The sequence below is a fragment of the Arachis ipaensis genome, chromosome B4 (genome assembly GCF_059453495.1).
Source record: "Arachis ipaensis isolate K30076 ecotype BB chromosome B4, ASM5945349v1, whole genome shotgun sequence".
In the NCBI taxonomy this organism is placed as follows: Eukaryota; Viridiplantae; Streptophyta; class Magnoliopsida; order Fabales; family Fabaceae; genus Arachis; species Arachis ipaensis.
In genome coordinates this window covers 102,428,928-102,448,066 of record NC_142439.1, presented here as the reverse complement: position 1 = coordinate 102,448,066, position 19,139 = coordinate 102,428,928, and the positions used below count along the sequence as shown (strand labels likewise).

General features: G+C 36.8%; 2 protein-coding genes and 1 pseudogene across 2 annotated transcripts; 1 reads left to right on the top strand and 2 right to left on the bottom strand.

Annotated features, from left to right (window-relative positions):
* Positions 1–1,635: 1,635 nt before the first annotated feature.
* Positions 1,636–4,049, top strand: LOC148568611 (light-harvesting complex-like protein OHP1, chloroplastic). The gene is made up of 3 exons (XM_088485353.1): positions 1,636–1,913; positions 2,468–2,590; positions 3,788–4,049. Exons 1-3 carry the CDS (start codon positions 1,749–1,751, stop codon positions 3,854–3,856), a joined length of 357 nt encoding a protein of 118 aa, XP_088341479.1. The 5' UTR covers positions 1,636–1,748; the 3' UTR covers positions 3,857–4,049.
* Positions 4,050–4,351: 302 nt separating this feature from the next.
* Positions 4,352–6,894, bottom strand: LOC148568610 (uncharacterized; annotated as a pseudogene).
* Positions 6,895–12,306: 5,412 nt separating this feature from the next.
* Positions 12,307–15,077, bottom strand: LOC148568609 (uncharacterized). The gene is made up of 4 exons (XM_088484728.1): positions 14,382–15,077; positions 13,282–13,873; positions 12,651–13,183; positions 12,307–12,564 (listed from the first exon to the last, which is right to left on the bottom strand). Exons 1-4 carry the CDS (start codon positions 15,075–15,077, stop codon positions 12,307–12,309), a joined length of 2,079 nt encoding a protein of 692 aa, XP_088340854.1.
* Positions 15,078–19,139: the final 4,062 nt, after the last annotated feature.

Sequence of the window (19,139 nt, the reverse complement as noted above, 5' to 3'; positions counted from 1 at the left end):
TTGGTGAACAAGGACCTCTCCTAAAAAACCTTATGGAAGTTTATGTGTATGATATATTGGTAAAAACAAAAGAAGCATCCTCGTTAACGTCTGATTTCTTGGAGGTGTTCTCTACAATAAGGAAGCACGGGATGCGATTAAATCCCACCAAGTGTACCTTTAATTTGTTGTAAAAGCCAAATTTTTTTTTTAAATTCATGCTAACCCAACGATCTTCAGAAGTCATCTTCATGAAATAACTAAGTTCTACATAGCTACTTTATAAATATTACATCATAGAGGTATTTTTTTTTCAATCCAATCTCATACAAACCTCTTAAACATCTTGCTAATTTAGACATCAAAGTCCCTTGCAGGTACTCCCTACCACCGTATAGTTGCCGACATCGGAACCCTCTTTCATTCCATCAAGCAGGTCGGAACTACCACTTAAAGACGTTTAGACTTTATGTCGAGACAAAATACATTATCCAGGTTTCAGGTAATACTTCGTAACAATTCTAACCATGTCTTGTAATCTGTTATTATTTAAAAATAATTAATATATAAAATAATAATTACTATTTAGTTTTATAATTCATAATTTTAATGTTTACAAGTATAGATTATTTATTTATTTATTTATTTATTTATTATTATTATTATTATTATTATTATTATTTTGTACAATCCTATTGTTATATGAAAAATGATAATTATATTACTTTTTAATTTTTAAGTATATATTTTTTACACTTTTTTTTATTTTTCATTTTTTATCAAATATTTTTAAGAATGTAATTATGATGTCTTTTTAGTATGAAACAATTTTTTACGTGCATCCAATTGTATAATGCTACGTCAGTAAAAATAACTATTTTTTTACACTATCTTGTGAATAGTCATCTAAAAGAACAAATTCAAATAAACAGCTATGTACAAAATTAAACTCTATTTTTAATATCAAAAGTTAAAAATATTATACAAAATAAAATTATATAAAAATAATGCATATTATTATATTATATTATATTATATTATAGTATATTATTAATATTAGGGTCATATAGTATGATTATGTTATAGAACTATGATGTTTTAAAAAGTGTTGTTAAAATTAAAATAATATTTTTTTGTTATTAAACAACGCTTTTAAAAAGTATTGTTTAAAAAAAAATATTACTAAAATGTGACTTTAATTTTAACAACACTTATATAATTATCGTAGACACCACAGCATAGTCATACTAAAATTCACCTTATTATTATTATGAATTGACTAAATTTTCAATTAAATTCTTATATTTTTCTCTTTTCAATTATGTCTCTACACTAATTTTAATTTTATAATTAAATTCTTTTCATGTCAAAAACGTTAAAATTAAAGAACTATTTTATAAAAAAAATATATAGTTAAAGATCTAATTAGATTTTTATGATTACATGCAATTTACTGAAAATATTCAATTAATTCTAACATCTTTTATACTAAAAAATATCTAATTATAAAATTAAAAATAGTATAAATTCAATTTAAAAATATTATAAAAATTTAATTATAAATTTGATAAGATTATAAAAACTAACAAAATAATCCTAGTATTATTATTATTATTACTATTATTATTATTATTATTAATCCGACCCACTCCCACACTCCACCGTGTTCTAATCTGAACCACGCAAAAATAAACGGAACTTGAAAAGCAGAGAGGAAGAGAAGATAAGCCGAAGGGTGAAGAAAATAGTGGTGGGTTTCAACCATAATCATGGTAATGGCTACTTCATCAACCATATTGCCATCAACACTCATCGCGGGAACAACGGTTTCAGTTAACTCAAAAAAGCAACTGTTGTTCCTTCCAAATGGTTATAATAACAGGTTACAAAAGAGAGTTTCCTTCACTATCACAGCAACCAAGCCCCCTGCTGGTGTAAGCACTTCTCTTTTAATTAGGTGATAAGAATACTCATTTTAAAAATTAAATAAAAGTTGTTTATATTCAATGAAGCAGCGCAGTTGTGTGCGCTTATTATTTTTTATGTGTGAGAGAGAGAAGTGTATAACAAGAAGCTGTGAGTAGAGGTGTGTTTTACATTGGTATGAGATGTATAAATCGGAGGCACCGATTTGTTTGTTTTATTTTTTTTAAATAAACAATCACAAATTGGACGGTCCGATTTGTGATTTCGAAAATAAAAAAATTTTTAATGTTAAAATCAGACCGTCCGATTTTTATTTTAAAAAAAAAAATATAAAACGGACCTTTCGATTTGTAGTTTATTTTTTTTCCAAACAAATCGGACCATTCGATTTATAGTTTATTTTTCTCTTTAAACAAATCGGACTGTCCAATTTGAATAAAATATCATATAAAAAAACATCTAATCTTCTAATAATAATATATTACACATATATTTAATCAATATAAAAAAAAATTAGCCCAGTTGTGTGTATGTGTGTTTATTTCATTTTTTATTTGTTCAGGTGGAATTTCCAAAAGTACAGCCACAATTTCAGGCTCCGTTTCTTGGGTTCACAAGGACAGCAGAGATATGGAACTCTAGAGCTTGCATGATTGGAATCATTGGAGTTTTCATTGTAGAATTTGTGAGTGTTTTTCACAATTTCATTTGGCATTATAGATAGATATTGCTGTCACTCATATAGTAATAGGACGACGGTTTATTATTATTATTATTATTATTATTATTATTATTATTATTATTATAATATTACTCCTATTTTTGGTAAGGTGATTTATTGGAGACTTTTTTATTTTTATAGGTTTAATTATTCCGTTAGTTTTTATAGTTTTATGAAATTTTTAATTAGATTTTTATAATTTTTTTTTAAATTGAATCTTTATACCATATTAGATTTTGTAACTAAGTTATTATTGCGACAAAAACGTTAAAATTTAATGAAATATTTTGTTAGACTATACAAAATATTTAGTTCATTGTTAGGCATATTCACTTTGTTTAACAAAATATTGTGTTAATTCTAATATTTTTGTTACGATAGGGACTTAATTATAAAGTCTGATATGATATACGGACTCAATCGAAAAGAAAGAAAAATATAGGGATCTAATTGAAAATCCAATGAAACTATAAGGACGCACAGAGTAATTAAACCGTTTTTTATATTGTATTTTGGCATTTAGAGAAAACCAAAAAAGTGACATTATCAAAATAGGGCCATAATATAAATTATAGACTAAAGTACTCTTAATCCCTAATGTTTAGGCTAAATTCTATTCCTAACATTTACAATGTATAAGTCATAATTTCGTCCTTAACATTTGCAACGTCTTAATTTTATCTCACATTTTATTTCGTCCTTTTTTAGTTCTATAATCAAAATTAAAATTTTCTTCCAAAAATATCTTTCTTTTTTCTATTGTTATATTTTTTCTTTTATTATTCTGTCTCTTTTACTTTCAAATCACTATAATAGTCACTATGACCACTATAATTGTAATTTTTATCGCTATCTAATAGAAAATCATAAGAGAAGATAGGATATTTTTAGAAGAAAAAATTTTAAGTTTGACCAAAGACTAAAATAGGTCAAAATAAAACGTTTCGAATAATAATAGGATGTTTCAAACATTATGAATGAAATTAGGATTTAATCCAAATATTAGAGACTAAAACATTTCTTTACGCAAAATTATAATATATTTTTAGATTTTTTCTTTCAACTTTTAACATTTTTCATTCTAACTATACTATTGATTGCATAACTACTAAAGCATTTTTCCTAAGTTGGATTATTGTGAAATGTTGGTATATGTTGCAGATAATAAACAAGGGAATACTTCAAGTCATTGGAGTCGATATTGGCAAAGGCCTTGATCTTCCTCTCTGAACATTAATGAAAAACTTGTCACAGTTAATTTTTTCACTTTATTTTCGTGTTCTCTACAATCAATTTTCATAAGAGATTTGTTATTTGGTACTATACGTTTCTGTGATCTAAAATCTCTTCTATTGTAAATTGCAAGAACCCTTGGTGTTGGCTTAAGTAATACAATTTTATGGTGAACACCATACTCTCTTAATTATCATTTCAAATTATTTGTATGTTGAACAAACAGTTCAAAATTGTGCACATAAGTTATGCAATTGTGGCATTCACGATATTGTAAGAAATATTAGCTGCATATTTTGATTACCATGAACAAATACTTCAAAACAAATGCCTTCAATAGTTCAGTAACTTGTTATTTTTTTTTTTTTGGTAACACAGTAACTTAAAACCATAGCAGTCCGATTGGTTGAAATGGCGGGTCTGGTGTTCTCTTTTTTTTTTTTTTTTTTTTTTTTTTTTTTTTTTTTAACATTTGAGGGTTATTTTGGTCATTTAGAAAGCCCTCTTTGCTGCTGGAAGAACCGCCAACAGCATGACTGCCACGTGCCGCCCTCCAACTGCTTTAATAAATCATCAGTTAATTGGTAAATTCATTGTGAAATTTCCAGGGTTGTGTATAACAAACTCAACTCTTGTATTAATTGCCAATTTATCATTACTTGATAAGGTTGTCCATCAAAGATTATAGTAATAGAAGAGTATACTGAAGAATTTGTCATAACTCTTGCAATAGCTGCTATATCCTTCAGAACTCAGTTTTTGTAACCTGATCATTACCTTCAGACTTGGTTTCTGTAACCTTCAAGTTATCTATCACTTTTTTGTAGAGATCCTGTCAATATTTTTCAGAAAAATTACTAGGCAGCCAAGGGTAGTTATGCAGTGTGAAACAATTCCACCATTAAATACATTGTTTAATTTGGCAGATACTAGTCAGGCAAACAACTTCTAATTGAAAACTTGTAGCCAGGTTATTAAATATTTAGAGTCTTTCAGTGAAAACAGTGTCACATGCATACAAGAGAAAGACATGTCAAAATTCTTTTCCAGTCTACATAAGTGCATGAGCAATTTGAAAATTGATTAATTGAATAAAATCAGAGCAAATATTTCAGTGTGAATGTTTCATGGCACCGAATTTTGAGAACTTAAACTAAAGAGTCAAGACCCATAAAAGCATCCGAGTTAGTGTATCACTGCCATTTTTTTATAAAGAGATGATGATAAAAAAAAATAATTAAGAATGTATCTTCACTATTTTAATTATCCAAATTCAGCAGTTCATAAGTCATCAATTGGAGAGTTCTAAGTCTAACCTCTTGAACCAACAGAGAGCTTTTACGCTCCTTCATTGCTCTACGCCTATACATGAGGGCAATGCTTGTTAAGACAACATCCACCTTGGGATGATGATTTTCACCTTTAAAAATTGATAATGCCAGGGGAAAAAAAAAGAACAGAATTTTTTATTGCATCAGAAACACACATTTTTCGAATTTGGTATAGATAAAAGATCTTCCTATGTATACTATTCCATTCTCGCCGATGAATCGATTTGATAGCTTAGCTTAGATATTGTTATTTATGATATTATATTGGTTCTATTTGATATCATCGAGATGTGATTTAGACATTGAATATGCTGACCAAGGATTTAACACAACATGCCATTCAGGTTCTGTAAAAGCCTTGTCTGCATTACCATTTTTCCTAAAACAACAATTATTAGTGAAATATGATGTCTCAACATAAAAAGGATGTTTGTGGAATAACTTAGGAAAACCAAATGAAAAAATTAAGCATACCCCTTATATGTTTCAAGCTTTCCTAGAGCACACAAGGCCCCCATCATTAGACCCTCCAAGTTCATGCTACAAGCTCCTAAATATAGATTGTAATATTTTCTAAAAAAAATTTAATCTCAGAAGCTCCTTTTAGGACACTCCTATAAACCTCTTTCTCCATTTTATAGTTTTACCTAAGATATAGGAATTCTCCATATGATAGAGCAGCAGTACCTATATAAGCAACTGTCAATTTGGCAGTATAAGAATGCCTTCTACAAACCAGATTAGACAAATCATACCGTTGCTGAGCAGGAGAGATTAGTCAAAAAAAGGGACAGCTGCACCAAGAACACAATAAGCACTCATCAAGAATCACAAAAACGAACAAATAGACCATTAGCACACGACTACTTGATTCGATACTTCCATTGACAAGCTCAATAAGCCCCTTCAGTGCCTTAACACGAAGAATTAGAGCCTTAAAATCATCATCATCATCATCATCATCATCTGTTTTCTGTTTCTCGACAAGCTCCACACATTTATCAGCAATTGCAGACGCCTTATCATCCTATGTAGGAAAATTTCATCTGAATAAATATGAACGGTACCAATACAAAACTCCAAACAAATATTTTACAACGGATTTGCAGATACCAACCTGCCCCAACTCTAGATAAAGACCAGACTCAGCCTCAAGGGAAGCAACTACAACAATAAACCCAGATAGAACTCAAAATCATTGACCAAAATTCATATGGAAATTGCTAATATTAATAATTTAAAATAAAAAAAGAAATTACCAATAAAAAGTGAATTTACCTCTAATACCCAAGTAAGCATTTGTTAATTCCTGAATTCTCTGTAGGTTCTTCAATGCAATATCTTAAACAAAACTCTCTGATAGAGAATAAGAGAATAAATTAGAATCAATATTAGATCAATTGGTATCATTTATATTTATATAGCATATCTGTATATTAATTATATGATTGTATATTTTTATTATTTTGATTCTTCTAACACCTATATATACCTTTTATACATTGTACTTTTACATATACTGAATAATATACAAAATACTTTCTTCAGATTTCTCTCTTATTTCTAACATGGTATCAAGAGCTTAGGTTGTTTTTTTTTAATGACAATTGGTTTCTAGCTCTTGTGTTTTATCTCCTCCGGCAATACTTTGTCCTTATTTTTCGACCCTTTTCCGACGTCTTGGTTCGCCACCGCCGCCACCATCGCCTTCGTCTCGTCATGAAGTTTTCATCGACTCCAGACTCGCCACTGGACTCCGCCACACGCGCCACCTGAAGTCCCCTGTCCAGTTGAAGTTTTCCTCTTTCCAGACGTCTCCAACGCCGTTGGATCAGCGCCCCAAATCCACAGCTCCGCGTCATGCAACGTGTCACGCAAAAGCGCCACAGATCTGTTGCTCAACGTCGCAGATCAATGGGTCTCCGTCGCGCCACGTGTCATGCCAAGGATATGAGGCTTGACCCGTGCCTTTGCCGACCCGACCCGACCCGACCTGTGCGCCACCTCCTCACCGCGTCAGTGCTGACGTGTCTTCGTTCTCCTCTCACGCATTGCCACGTGTCATCTCCCTTCTGACGTGACACACAATGGGCCCTCCCTAAGGTTTTTTGGTGAGCTCTTTTCGATTCTGCCCTTCGTTTTCTCGTTTTTGGCACCGAATTTGCAGTTTTCTCTCCACTCTTTGATCTTTGTATCTGCTATTATGCAAAAATCATATGTTTATGCTGCCACAGATAGAAAGAGTAAATTTTGTCGCAACTGTAATCATTCTTGTCACCTATTCTCATACTGTGCTTTTGTTGAATGTCACAAATGTCAACAGAAATGTCACATTAGCTACAATTGTCTACAAGTGTTCTGCCATTACTACAAGCTCTCGGGACATTTTATTACTGCCTGTTCTACTCGCCCACCACGTTCTGATCACCTTAAGCATGCTTCTCATCCCAACTTCTCCAAGAATGCGTCTGCTTCTACTGTTGCTACTAGTATTGAATCTACCACCTCTGCTCCTCTCAACCCGTCTCCTGTCTCTCTATCTGATATTGTGTCTCTTCTTAAGCGTCTTCCTCTCTTTCTGGTAATACTCCTGCTACTTTTTCGACTCCTTCAGGTAATTCTACATGGTATTTTGATTCTGGTTGCTTTAATCACATGTCCCCTTTGCATCATCTCTTCTCGTCTTTGTCTACCACTACAAATGCACCTTCTGTTAATATTGCTAATGGTTCCCTCTTGTACGCGACACACAAGGGTTCTATTTTCCAGTCAATTCTTAATCTCCCTGATACTTATTGTATTTCCAAGTTGAACTTTAATCTTATTTTTGTTGGTCAACTTGTTGATCTCGATTTTGATGTCATTTTTTTTTATTTCTGGTTGTCGTGTATAGGATCGTCGGACGGGACAAATCATCGGAACTGAACGTAAGGTCAGAAGGTTATTTGAACTCGAGAATCTTCATATTTCTCCTGTGCCAAATATCTGTACTGCTCTTCTCCATCTACCTTTCACTTATGGCATCAACGTCTTACCCACAACTCCTTAGCAAATTGCATTCTCTTATGTCTCAAGGTATTTTGGGTCAGGTTCCTAATGAGTCTTTTGATTGCATTTCTTGTCAAACTGCCAAATAACCTGCTTTATCTTTTCATAATAATTCCTCTCTTGCTTGCTCTCCTTTTGATCTTATCCAATATGATGTTTGGGGCCCTGCTCCCACCGCTTCTAGGGTAAGAAATTCACCTCTTTATCTTCTTGATTATCATTGTTTTTCTACTATTCTTCATCAACATGAACCTAAGTCATTTAGAGAAGCCTCCACAAATCAAAATTGGCAACAAGCAATGCAGGAAGAAATATAGGCACTTGAAAAAGCACACACTTGCGATTTGGATAATCCTCCTTCTAATTAGAAAGTTGTGAGAAGTAGATGGGTATACAAGATCAAGATCCGCTTTGATGGTTCTATTGACCATTATAAGGCACGGTTAGTTGCTCAAGATTGTACGCAAGAGTATGGTATTGACTATGAAGAGACTTTTTTTCTATTGTTCGTCTCACATCTGCTCGAGTTCTTCTTGCCATTGCTGTGGTAAAAAGGTCTCTCAGTTAAATGAACGTGAAGAATACATTTCTTAATAGGGATTTGAGAAAGACGGTCTATATGAAACCCCTTTCGGATTATCCTTGTCCTTCTAGTAAGGTCTGTCTCCTTCGTAAGGCAATTTACGGTTTTAATCAAGCTCCTCGTGAATGGTTTGACAAGTCTAGCACCACTATATACAATCTCGGTTTCACTTGCAATCCTCATGAGAATGCTGTCTTTATTCGTAAAAGTGAACGTGAAGTTATTCTTCTACTTTTGTATATTGATGACATGATCATTACTGGAGATGATGTTGATGGTATCTCTGATCTTAAAGTTTCATCGTATTTTTGAGATGAAAGATCTTGGTTCTCTCAGTTATTTTCTTGGTCTCGAGGTCATATCCACAGATGATGGTATCTATCTCTCTCAAGTTAAGTATGCTTCGGATTTTCTTGCTCGAGCCGGTATTACAGATAGTCACACTAAATCTACTCATCTTGAGTCTAATGTTCATTTTACTCCTATGGATGGTACTGTTTTGGATAATCCTACTCTTTATCGATAGTTAGTTGGACGACTAGCCTACTTAACTGTCACCTGACCAGACATTGCCTATTTGGTTCATGTTCATAGCCAGTTCTTGTCAGCTCCTCGTACTACTCACTATGCGGCAGTTCTTCGCTACATCAAAGGCACCCTATTTCATGGCCTTTATTTTTCTGCCCATTCATCTTTATCCCTCCAGGCGTACTTAGATGCTGATTGGACGGTAATCCCACTGATCGTCGTTCTAATACTGGTTATTGTTTGTTTCTTTGCGACTCTCTCATTTCCTGGCGAGCTAAGAAGCAATGTTCAATACTCGATCGAGAACGAAAGCTGAAGACCGTGCTCTCGCTGACACCACTGCTAAGGTTGTCTCGATTTGTTGGCTTCTCGAAGACTTGGGTGCACCATAGTCGTCCCCAACTGATGTTTTTTGTGACAACCGCAGTGCTATTCAAATTGTCCATAATAATGTGTTTCATGAACGCACCAAATACATTGATTGATTGTCACTTTATTTGGCAACACATCCTTATTGATGCCATTCATCTCATCGCTGTCAGAATACTGGATCAGACTGCTGATATCTTCACGAAGGTTCATCATCCAACTTGTTTTCGGACTTTGGTATCCAATTTCATGATGATATCCTTAGCTCCCATTTGAGTTTGAGAGGGGATGTTAGAGAATAAATTAGAATCAATATTATATCAATTAGTATTATTTATATTTTATATAGTATATTTGTATATTAATTATAGGATTGTATACTTTTATTACTCTAATTCTTCTAACACCTATATATACCTCTTATATATTGTATTTTTACACATACTGAATAATACACAAAACACTCTCTTCAGATTTTTCTTTTGTTTTCTAACCCTCTCAATGAATTCAAACCAACTAACCAACCACCAAAACTGGAGCTCCGACCTTTCTAATTAGAAGACCAAAAATGAACTTGAATGAAAAAATGATCGCTGAGCACAAAATTAAATAAATAAATAAATGATAAGAACCTTTCATATTTCAAGGTGGACATAGCAAGCAAAGCAAACCCTTTAGAATTCTCAGCTTTGGGGTCTTTGGTTTCTTTTAAATTACTAAGGCAGCCCTTTAATGTAACATATTCTATTCTGTACGCTTTAGCTATTCATGAACCAAAAAATAAAAAGAAAAAAATGCGTTAAATTCAACCATGAATAGACTGTCATCAAGAAAGGCAGTTTCGGAGTGTAACCCCTAAAAATGGAAATTTTCCTTTCCGTTTTGGGATTAATTACAATCTTTAGAGTATAAAACTGCATTGATAAAATCAAAAGCATCGGGGTTGAATATGGACTGGTCGAGCTCCAAACCATTGCCGTTTGACCTAAACGACGTCGCAGCGAGAGGTGCGAGTCAAATGGGAGATGGTTTTGCAGAAGAAGAAGTAGCTCTTGAGGATAACCTCGATAATACAATGCGAAACATGATGGTGATTGTGAAGAAGAGAAGAATTGTGTTTCAGAAAGGAAAGGGTGTGACTGAAGTGTGATGAAGCGTGGCGTTAGAGAGACCGAGGGGTTTTGTGAGGTTTTATTAGTTGACAAGGAGCATCAAAGTGGTCCCTGAAGTTATCCTCGAGGCTCAAAGTAATCCCTGAACTTAAAAATTTGTCTAGATCGTCCCTGAAGTTGATCTCCGGTACTCATAGTGGTCCTTCCGGCGAATTTCGTCCAGCTGGCGCAACCGGAAAGCTGACCTGGCGTCGTTGGTGACACGTTAGCAGCCCAACGGCTAGCTGACGTGGCCTAGTAAACATTTTGGAGTCAATTTGGTCCCTAATTTTAGTTTAAAAACCCTAACCCCCAAATTGACTCTGTTCTCCTTTCTTCTCCATTGCAGACGCTGTTCTCGTCTTCTCTCCGTTCTTCTCCATCGCACCAGAGGTGAGTCTTCAGTGTTGTCTTCATCTTCGAACACCAGACGTTATGGCTAGCGCAAGCAACGCAGCTGGGAGTTCCAACAACCCAAGGTCATTTGGAAGCATCATGAGGAGGATGAATAAAAACAGAGATGCGCCTCTGCCAGAATGGTGTGCATGCGGGTCAAGACCAGTGCTGCGATGGTCAGCGATGGATTCTAATCCAGGGAGACCGTTCGTGGGTTCCCCAAACTATAATGTAAGTGCTTGATGCTGTTCCTTATGGTAAATGTAGAGGTTGGTTGATTCACTTTCCTGGGTTTAGACTGCAGGTAAGAGGTGGTGTGGGTTGTTTCTCTGGGTGGACAAAATTCTGGAAGAAGATGCGGTGACATGTGATGGTAGAATAAGCTCTTCAAATGACAACGAAGAATGGAAGATGAAGCTTACTTGGAAACTTGGAAGACTAGAGTCTGAAGTTAGAGTTCTGAAAATGGGGGGGATTTTCTTGTTTACATGTGTGCTGCTGCTGCTGGTTACAGTTGTTGTGCTTGTCTTAAGGTTGGATAGGCAGCAGAGTCAATTGTGTTTAGCCAAAAACTAAGTGAAATGTGATATGCATATGTTGTTCTGTTCATGTAATTGCACTTGTCATTTTGGTTGAAAGGAATGCAGATTAAACTATTTCACATGACTGTTCAAGTGTAATTCGGAATCTGAATAAAGTAGAGGTTATATGTAAATAATTGTTCCTGCAGTACTAATAGAATCCTCTAATTTTTTTTAATCGTAATGGCATATCAGAGAACAACAAAAAGAAAATATGGCACAGCTAAAGTTCAATGAGGTCATAATCCATAATCATATATTAATGCAGAAAACATATTCAAAATAGGCAAGGAAGAGCCAGGCAATATTCTGCAAGTATATCAGAAGTTCTCAACATATTGAGAACACAAGTTTTGAACAAAAAAATCCCCAACACTTGGGTTCTAAATGCAGAAAGCACATTGCTTCATCAAAATAGTTAAACAAAATAATGTTCTCCTAAACATAATAAACCTAGTCTTCATTTTTTGTTTCTTGGTGGTCTGAATCCAGGATTCGGAACAAACTTCATGAAGTTAAAAAGTCTTGTTACGGTCCCCTGTGATGCACCTTGCATAGGATGAGACGGAGGAAGAGTTGTGGGCTGACTGGTTGCTGGTGGGGTGGGAGCAGGTGGGGTGGTTGCTACTTGAGAGCTACTTTCTGGAGTTGCCTTTTCTTGTTTGGATGACTTCCTTTTGGGAGGCAGTTTTGGTGGCCTCACAGGAGGAGGCAAGACCTATTAGTGAAGACATGTATAATAGTTAGTAAAAGTGGAGAAGATCATGCACATAATAAAATTGAATGTGATTTAATTTTGTGAACCTCTTGAGAGTCATCGGTTTGTGACAATGGTGGTTGACTGACTTCAAGTTGAATTTTGGTGGGGGGTTCTGGGACAAGGGTGGCTTCACCACCATTAGCAGCTGGAGGTTGGACAGCAGCAGCCCCTGCAGCAGCAGCCTTAGCTGCAGCAGCAGCCTTAGCTGCAGCAGCAGCCACCTCATCAGCAGCTCTCTTTCCACAGTTTCTCTTCGTGTGTCCCGATTCACCACAATAACGACAGTGACCTTTTTGATAGATTCTTTTTATCTTCTTCCTCTGCTTTTTACCCCCACTTGGCTCCTCATTTGCATCCTTTCTTTTTTTTTTCGTAAGTGGACCTGGTTTCTTTCTAAATTTAGGTACTTGTGGTCTGTTATGTGGTGACTTTTTCCATAGGGCTTGACCTGGAATTGGGTTGATATGGAAGGCATATGTGTTATTATATGCTTCCATTGTCAACCACTGGTGACAAAACTCATATGGTCTTCTACCAACCTTTGCCAATGCAGCACAAGCATGCACACACGGCATCCCTAAATAACATTATCACAAGTCCAAAGATTACAAATATTAAGCCTACAGTCAAGAAAAAAAAAATAAACAAAGCAAGAAACAAGTAAAAGTATATCACCACTCAATTGCCAAAAACCACATGTGCAGAGCCTCTTTCCCAGATCAACAACTATGTTAGTCGGCCACCCGTGAACCTCGAATTTCTCGTACTCAGAGTTACCAGACCACATCGGGACCCAACTCTTTGACTCCTTCCTTATTTTTTCCAATCTGTTGCGCTGTATATGTGGTAGAATACCAGTGTTCGAATTAAGCTTCACTTTATTCCTAGCGATTGACCTCATTGCATACAGTCTGACTTCCTCTAACTGTGTAATGATAGGTTTGGCTCTAGCTTCTTTGATCCTTGAGTTGAAGACTTCACAAGCATTGTTGCAGATATTGTCTATTTTAGGTGCGTTGCTGAAGAAAGCCCGGCTCCAAGAGTCTCTAGGCCACTTGTTCAAATACTCCCAAGCTTCTTTGTTAACCCTCTCAATCTTTTTTGTACTCTCTAGGAACCCATCTTGGCTGGTGCACCTTGCACACTCCGATAGCAACCCTCTCAGCTGGAGATCTTTCCACTGCTTGTTGAAGTTCTTCCATAAGTGCCACACACAGAATCTGTGATAGACACCTGGAAAAACCTCCTTAATAGCATGGATTAGGCCCTGAATTTAAAAAAGAAAACAGTGACATACAAGTTATCGAGCATCAAATTCATCCCCATAGTTATATAAGAGACATCAATTTAGTCCCTTAAGTTTTATAAGTGACATCAACTTAGTCCCTTAAGTTTTATAAGTGACATCAATTTAGTCCCTGTTCGTTGCATTACATATCAGTTCAATATATATATACCAGTTCATCGAGCAGTAGTCCATCTATTTAGGCAAAGCAGTTGTTCATTACAAACACAACAGTTCAGTAGTTCAGCATATATAAAAGGAAATTATACAACAACAAAACAACAAAAACATGGAGCAGCCTATACAAATTATATCAGAGCAGCCTATACAAATTATACAAATTATGCAATTACTCATGCTAATATCAGAACAGCCTATACAAATTATATCAGAGCATCCTATACAAATTATGCAATTACTCATGCTAATATCATTGCAGCCTATACAAATTATACAACAACAAAACAACAAAAACATGGATAAAACGTACCTTCTGCATATCTGAAATGAAACAGAGCTTTTTTTTTTTATAATCTCCCAAGTCTTGATGAAGTAATTCCAAGAACCACTTCCAGTTTTTAGTATTTTCAACAGGGACAATTGCATATGCAATCACATATATGTGATTGTTTGCATCTTGTCCAATTGCAGACAAGATCTGGCCATCATGCTGGGTCTTCAGAAAAGCTCCATCCAAACCTATGAGCGGTCTGCAGTCAGCCAGAAATCCCTTCTTACAAGAATCCAAGCAGATGTACATCTTTTCAAATATTGGTTCATCATCAGGGTTGGGCTGAGGGATAACTCCAACTGTGACAGTAGAGCCTGGATTACTCCTAAGCAGTGTCAGCCCATAATCCTTTACCATCCCATACTGGGCAGCAGCATCACCATACACAATAGCCCTAGCACCTCCTAAGGCCCTAGTCAGTGAACACTTGCTTAGTTCCAAGTCACATTTTGTCTTAAAATACTGAGCAGCCTCACAATGTCTTAAGTTAGGATATTTTCGTAGCTTCTTCACCAATTTCCCGGCCAGCCACTTCCTATTAGCCAATCTATTTTTAGTTTCCCTTGCACAACTGTGATCATCATTGAACGTCTTGATCTGCCAGTAATTGTTCTCAGTGTTGTTAGCAGCATAGACAAGCCATCCACAGTTCTCATCCTTACACACTGCTCTCATCCTTACATTATCATTCTTTTAAAACCAAATCCTCCGACCCTCTTGTATACAATATTCACGCACAGCCTCTTTGAACTCCATCTTTGTAGTAAATGTCATTCCAACAGCAAGCGTAAGCTCCCCAAACCTACCTCCATCTCTGAACACAGGGAAAACCTCATCCAAATCAACCTCCTCCAATTCATCTTCAGAGTTTGGAGGAGTCTTCAGTTCTTCTGAGTGCCATGAGTCTCCACCATCAGATTCCTCATAACCTTCATCTTGGGCATCATCATATGTTCCCATGGACCCGAACTTAGGAATTGGTCCAAAAAAACGTGCATCATCCTCAGAGCCTGAGTCAGCACACACGGGACCATCATCCTCAACCATTACAGCCCTCTTTTGTTTAGAAGTTTTCTTAGCTATCCCGGTTCTCTCCTTCACATTTGTCTTTTTCTTTCCTACTAATCTCTCCACACCCACATCTTCCTCACTAGACACTAAATCACCATCAGGCCGATATGGTTCATCCTCCTCACAACCATCACTCGCTTCACTATCTGAGGAATCCTCTGAGCTAGACAATGCCACATGTTCTGTTTGGGGCTGTTTTCCTTTACCGTTACGTCTTACACTAGTTCCACTAGCAGCTGCTCTTGTTAATGGCCTCCTTCCATATGGTTTTGGTGTTGCAGATTTTATATTCCTAGTCCCTCTCCTTGGTACATCAGACTTCTTGGTCTCTTTTGATTTTGACCATGGTTTAGGCATTTCAGTGGGTAGCGACATTTTTTTTGGGTGGGTTTTTTAGCTTGGTTTTACTGGGTTGAGTCACTGTTTTTGGGGGTGGATTGGGGTTTGACATAGGAGTTGTAGTGGGGTGGGGGTGTATTTTTTTTGCTGGTTTACTAACAGTAATTGAAATAGGTGGGAGCTTTATAGTTGAGTCTGGTTTTTAGGTGGGAATAGTGTTGTCATTTGGTGCAGAGGTTGGAGTAGATGCTGTTGTGGTGGGAATTGGCTCGGCATTATCATTGGTGGTGGGGTTTGGGGTGGGATTCAAATCTTGTATCACCAAGAGCTCCTTCCCTTTAGATGAAAATGCCTCTGCTTCCTCAATGTACAGAGGTTCTGAGACTCCATGTTCATAGTAAACATGAACAACCCCCTTGTTCTGCTGACCAAGGTAGCACATCTCCAACAGCTCCTTGTCATTTGTTAAAGCCCTTAGACCATTTTCCAACGGCCTATTAGGAACCAGCCACCATGTTTGAGTGACCTTGTCATATCCAAGATCCTTGTGGTAGTTTCGGACAAAGAAGACATCCAATTTGTCTGTATCAACTCCTGGAAACTCAGAGACATCTCCACCATTGTAAGTCACACCTCCATCAACATCTGTGATGAATGATCCTCCATGGTGAAATAGGATGGTAATCAAATCATCACCCATCTGCAATTTAAAAAATTTTAATCTTATATCAGCCTCCCTAAACTTCAACCACATTACCAACTTACTAACTCCATAACTAAAACTGTAACTGCAGTAAACCCTTGGAAAAAAAAACAAGTTTCCCTCTTAACAAAGACCCCCTTAGTTAGCCTAACCACTAAGAAACCTCCTCCTGATCAAACCCTAGCCAATACTCCAAAACACAAGCATGCATTCCGATACAAAACACTCCAAGAAAACGTTTTTTCCCCTTGTGAAGAATAGATTAACAACAAAATTCAAAAAACAGAGCTTCACCACACATTTAAATCTTTTTTTGCGTACCTTTATAAGAGAAACCCGTCTTCACAACTCTCTGTCTGATGCAGATGATGAAGGCAATCCTCTGGAGCTTAGATTCTTCATCGAAATATGCTCCAGTGACTGCAATAGCATTGGCGCCAGTGAAGAGGGTAACGAAGAAGAAGAGAGCTCTGCTTTGTGTTGTGTTTGTGTGTTTGAGTGTGGGAGACGAGACGTTAGTGTAACGTTAAGGGAGGGGGGTTTTTTTTCCGCATAAAATGACAACGTTTTATGTCTTTTTGGTGCCACCCCACAAACGACGTCGTTTTGGGCTGCTAACGTGTCACCAACGACGCCAGGTCAGCTTTCTGGTTGCGCCAGCTGGACGAAATTCACCGGAAGGACCACTATGAGTACCAGAGATCAACTTCAGGAATGATCTAGACAAATTTTTAAGTTCAGGGATTACTTTGAGCCTCGAGGATAACTTCGGAGACCACTTTGATGCTTACCTCGTTGACAAGATGTGTGTAATACCCTACCATACAGAGTCTTATGCTTAAGTCATAATTCAGAGATGGCAAGGTATTACGACCTCTAAAACTCAAAATTTAGTACGTATAGTAGTATGAATAATTGATTATAACTAGGAGCCTTTGTAAAAAAAGGGTAAACAAAAAACCGTAACTCGAACGCGCAACACCCCGATCGATAACGTAACGAGCAAAGGGTAAGCTAAAGCAAGATCATATATATACATATAGTAAAATAATGAAAACCCCAAAGGAAATCCAAAGGGACACAAATACAGAATCCTATTCTCCAAAAATCTCCTATAAGAGGAGTCATCACAGTTTGTATTATTTAGTGGAGATAGAAGTATCTAAACAAGATATATAAACCAAACAGAGTCCCGAGAACAAAGGATCTTCGCTAATCTAGAAATCTCCAGCATGCTTCAGCGAGAAACCTCACGCCCTGCCTCTGAAAACCACAAAATCCGCATGGGTGAGAACCAGAGGTCCCCAGCACGGTAACAGCTTCCACATATATAATACATAATAATAGAGGAAAGCCGAAGGCAAATCCTAGAACTTCCTCCAGATAATATCAAAGCTTATAAACAAACTAAACCGTAAGTGGCAACTGACTAAAGATCCTTCAGTCTAACTAATACTTCCCTTTCCAATTCCTTCAGACCTCCCAACCACCAGCAGGAGTATAATATAGCAAATACAGTTATATCAGACAGGAGATTTACAAATAGGAACAGATAAGGCATTTAGACAATTAGCAAGTAATATGCAGTCAAATAGGCAATATCAAACAATTCATGTAGTATGCTTATGATGCATGCTTGTCCCTAGTGGCTGATGATATCATCTGTCGGTTATAGAGCCAACCCGACAAGTCCTGGTAGCTAACCATTGGACTGTCCCTCTATCGCGCATCCCCAACTCGAGTTATACTCATCATAAACTTGATCATAATCATGATCCATATCCATCACCCTCACTGGTGAATATTTACGGGGGCGAGCTCATCCGGGCCTTTCACAGTGCCCGGCCACACTTACGACATAAGGTCAAAAGAGCTTCGAGTCTCAATCTGGAGCACATGGTGGCTAGCCACTGCTTCCTCCCAGGGAAACCCTCATCTCCGATGGTAGAAGTGCAAACATTCACAATTCATTCAACAGCATATATGCATTTATACTTAGCCATAATCATGGCTCCGCCGTAACACGACAATAATCTAGCCATCTGGCTCACGGTTAAATCCATAACCAGCCAATTCATTAACAATTATGGCCCTTCGGCCCATGGCACAACAAGAACTTCCACCGCCATCCTCCACATCTCACATAATCATCTTTGATCCTCAATGATCATTCATTTTTCCCCCTGCTTCACTCGCAAGTTACCACATTCACTAGCCCTTTTTCTCATGCTAGGCATATCATAATGATTCAAGACATAAGTGGTGAGATCGGAGGCTTAAAAGTATGAAATTTGGCTTTTAAAACTCAAAAATCAACTTTGGGATGAAAACAGGGCCACGCGTACGCGCACTCCACGCGCACGCGTGGATGGCCTTAAAACTCATCGACGCGCAAGGTCATACGCGCAAACGCGCATGTTGAAAAATAACCAAACAACGCATGAGTGCCAGCCACGCGTACGCGTGGGTGCTCTTGCGCCCCAGGCACAAAACTGGCACAACTCTGTCACAACTCTCGGGAAAATGGCTGGGCATTTGGTGCAGCGCATCAACGCGCCCGTGCACACCACGCGCACGCGTGGATGGTGCTTTCTCGAAGAACGGCGCGTACGCGCCCAGTGCGC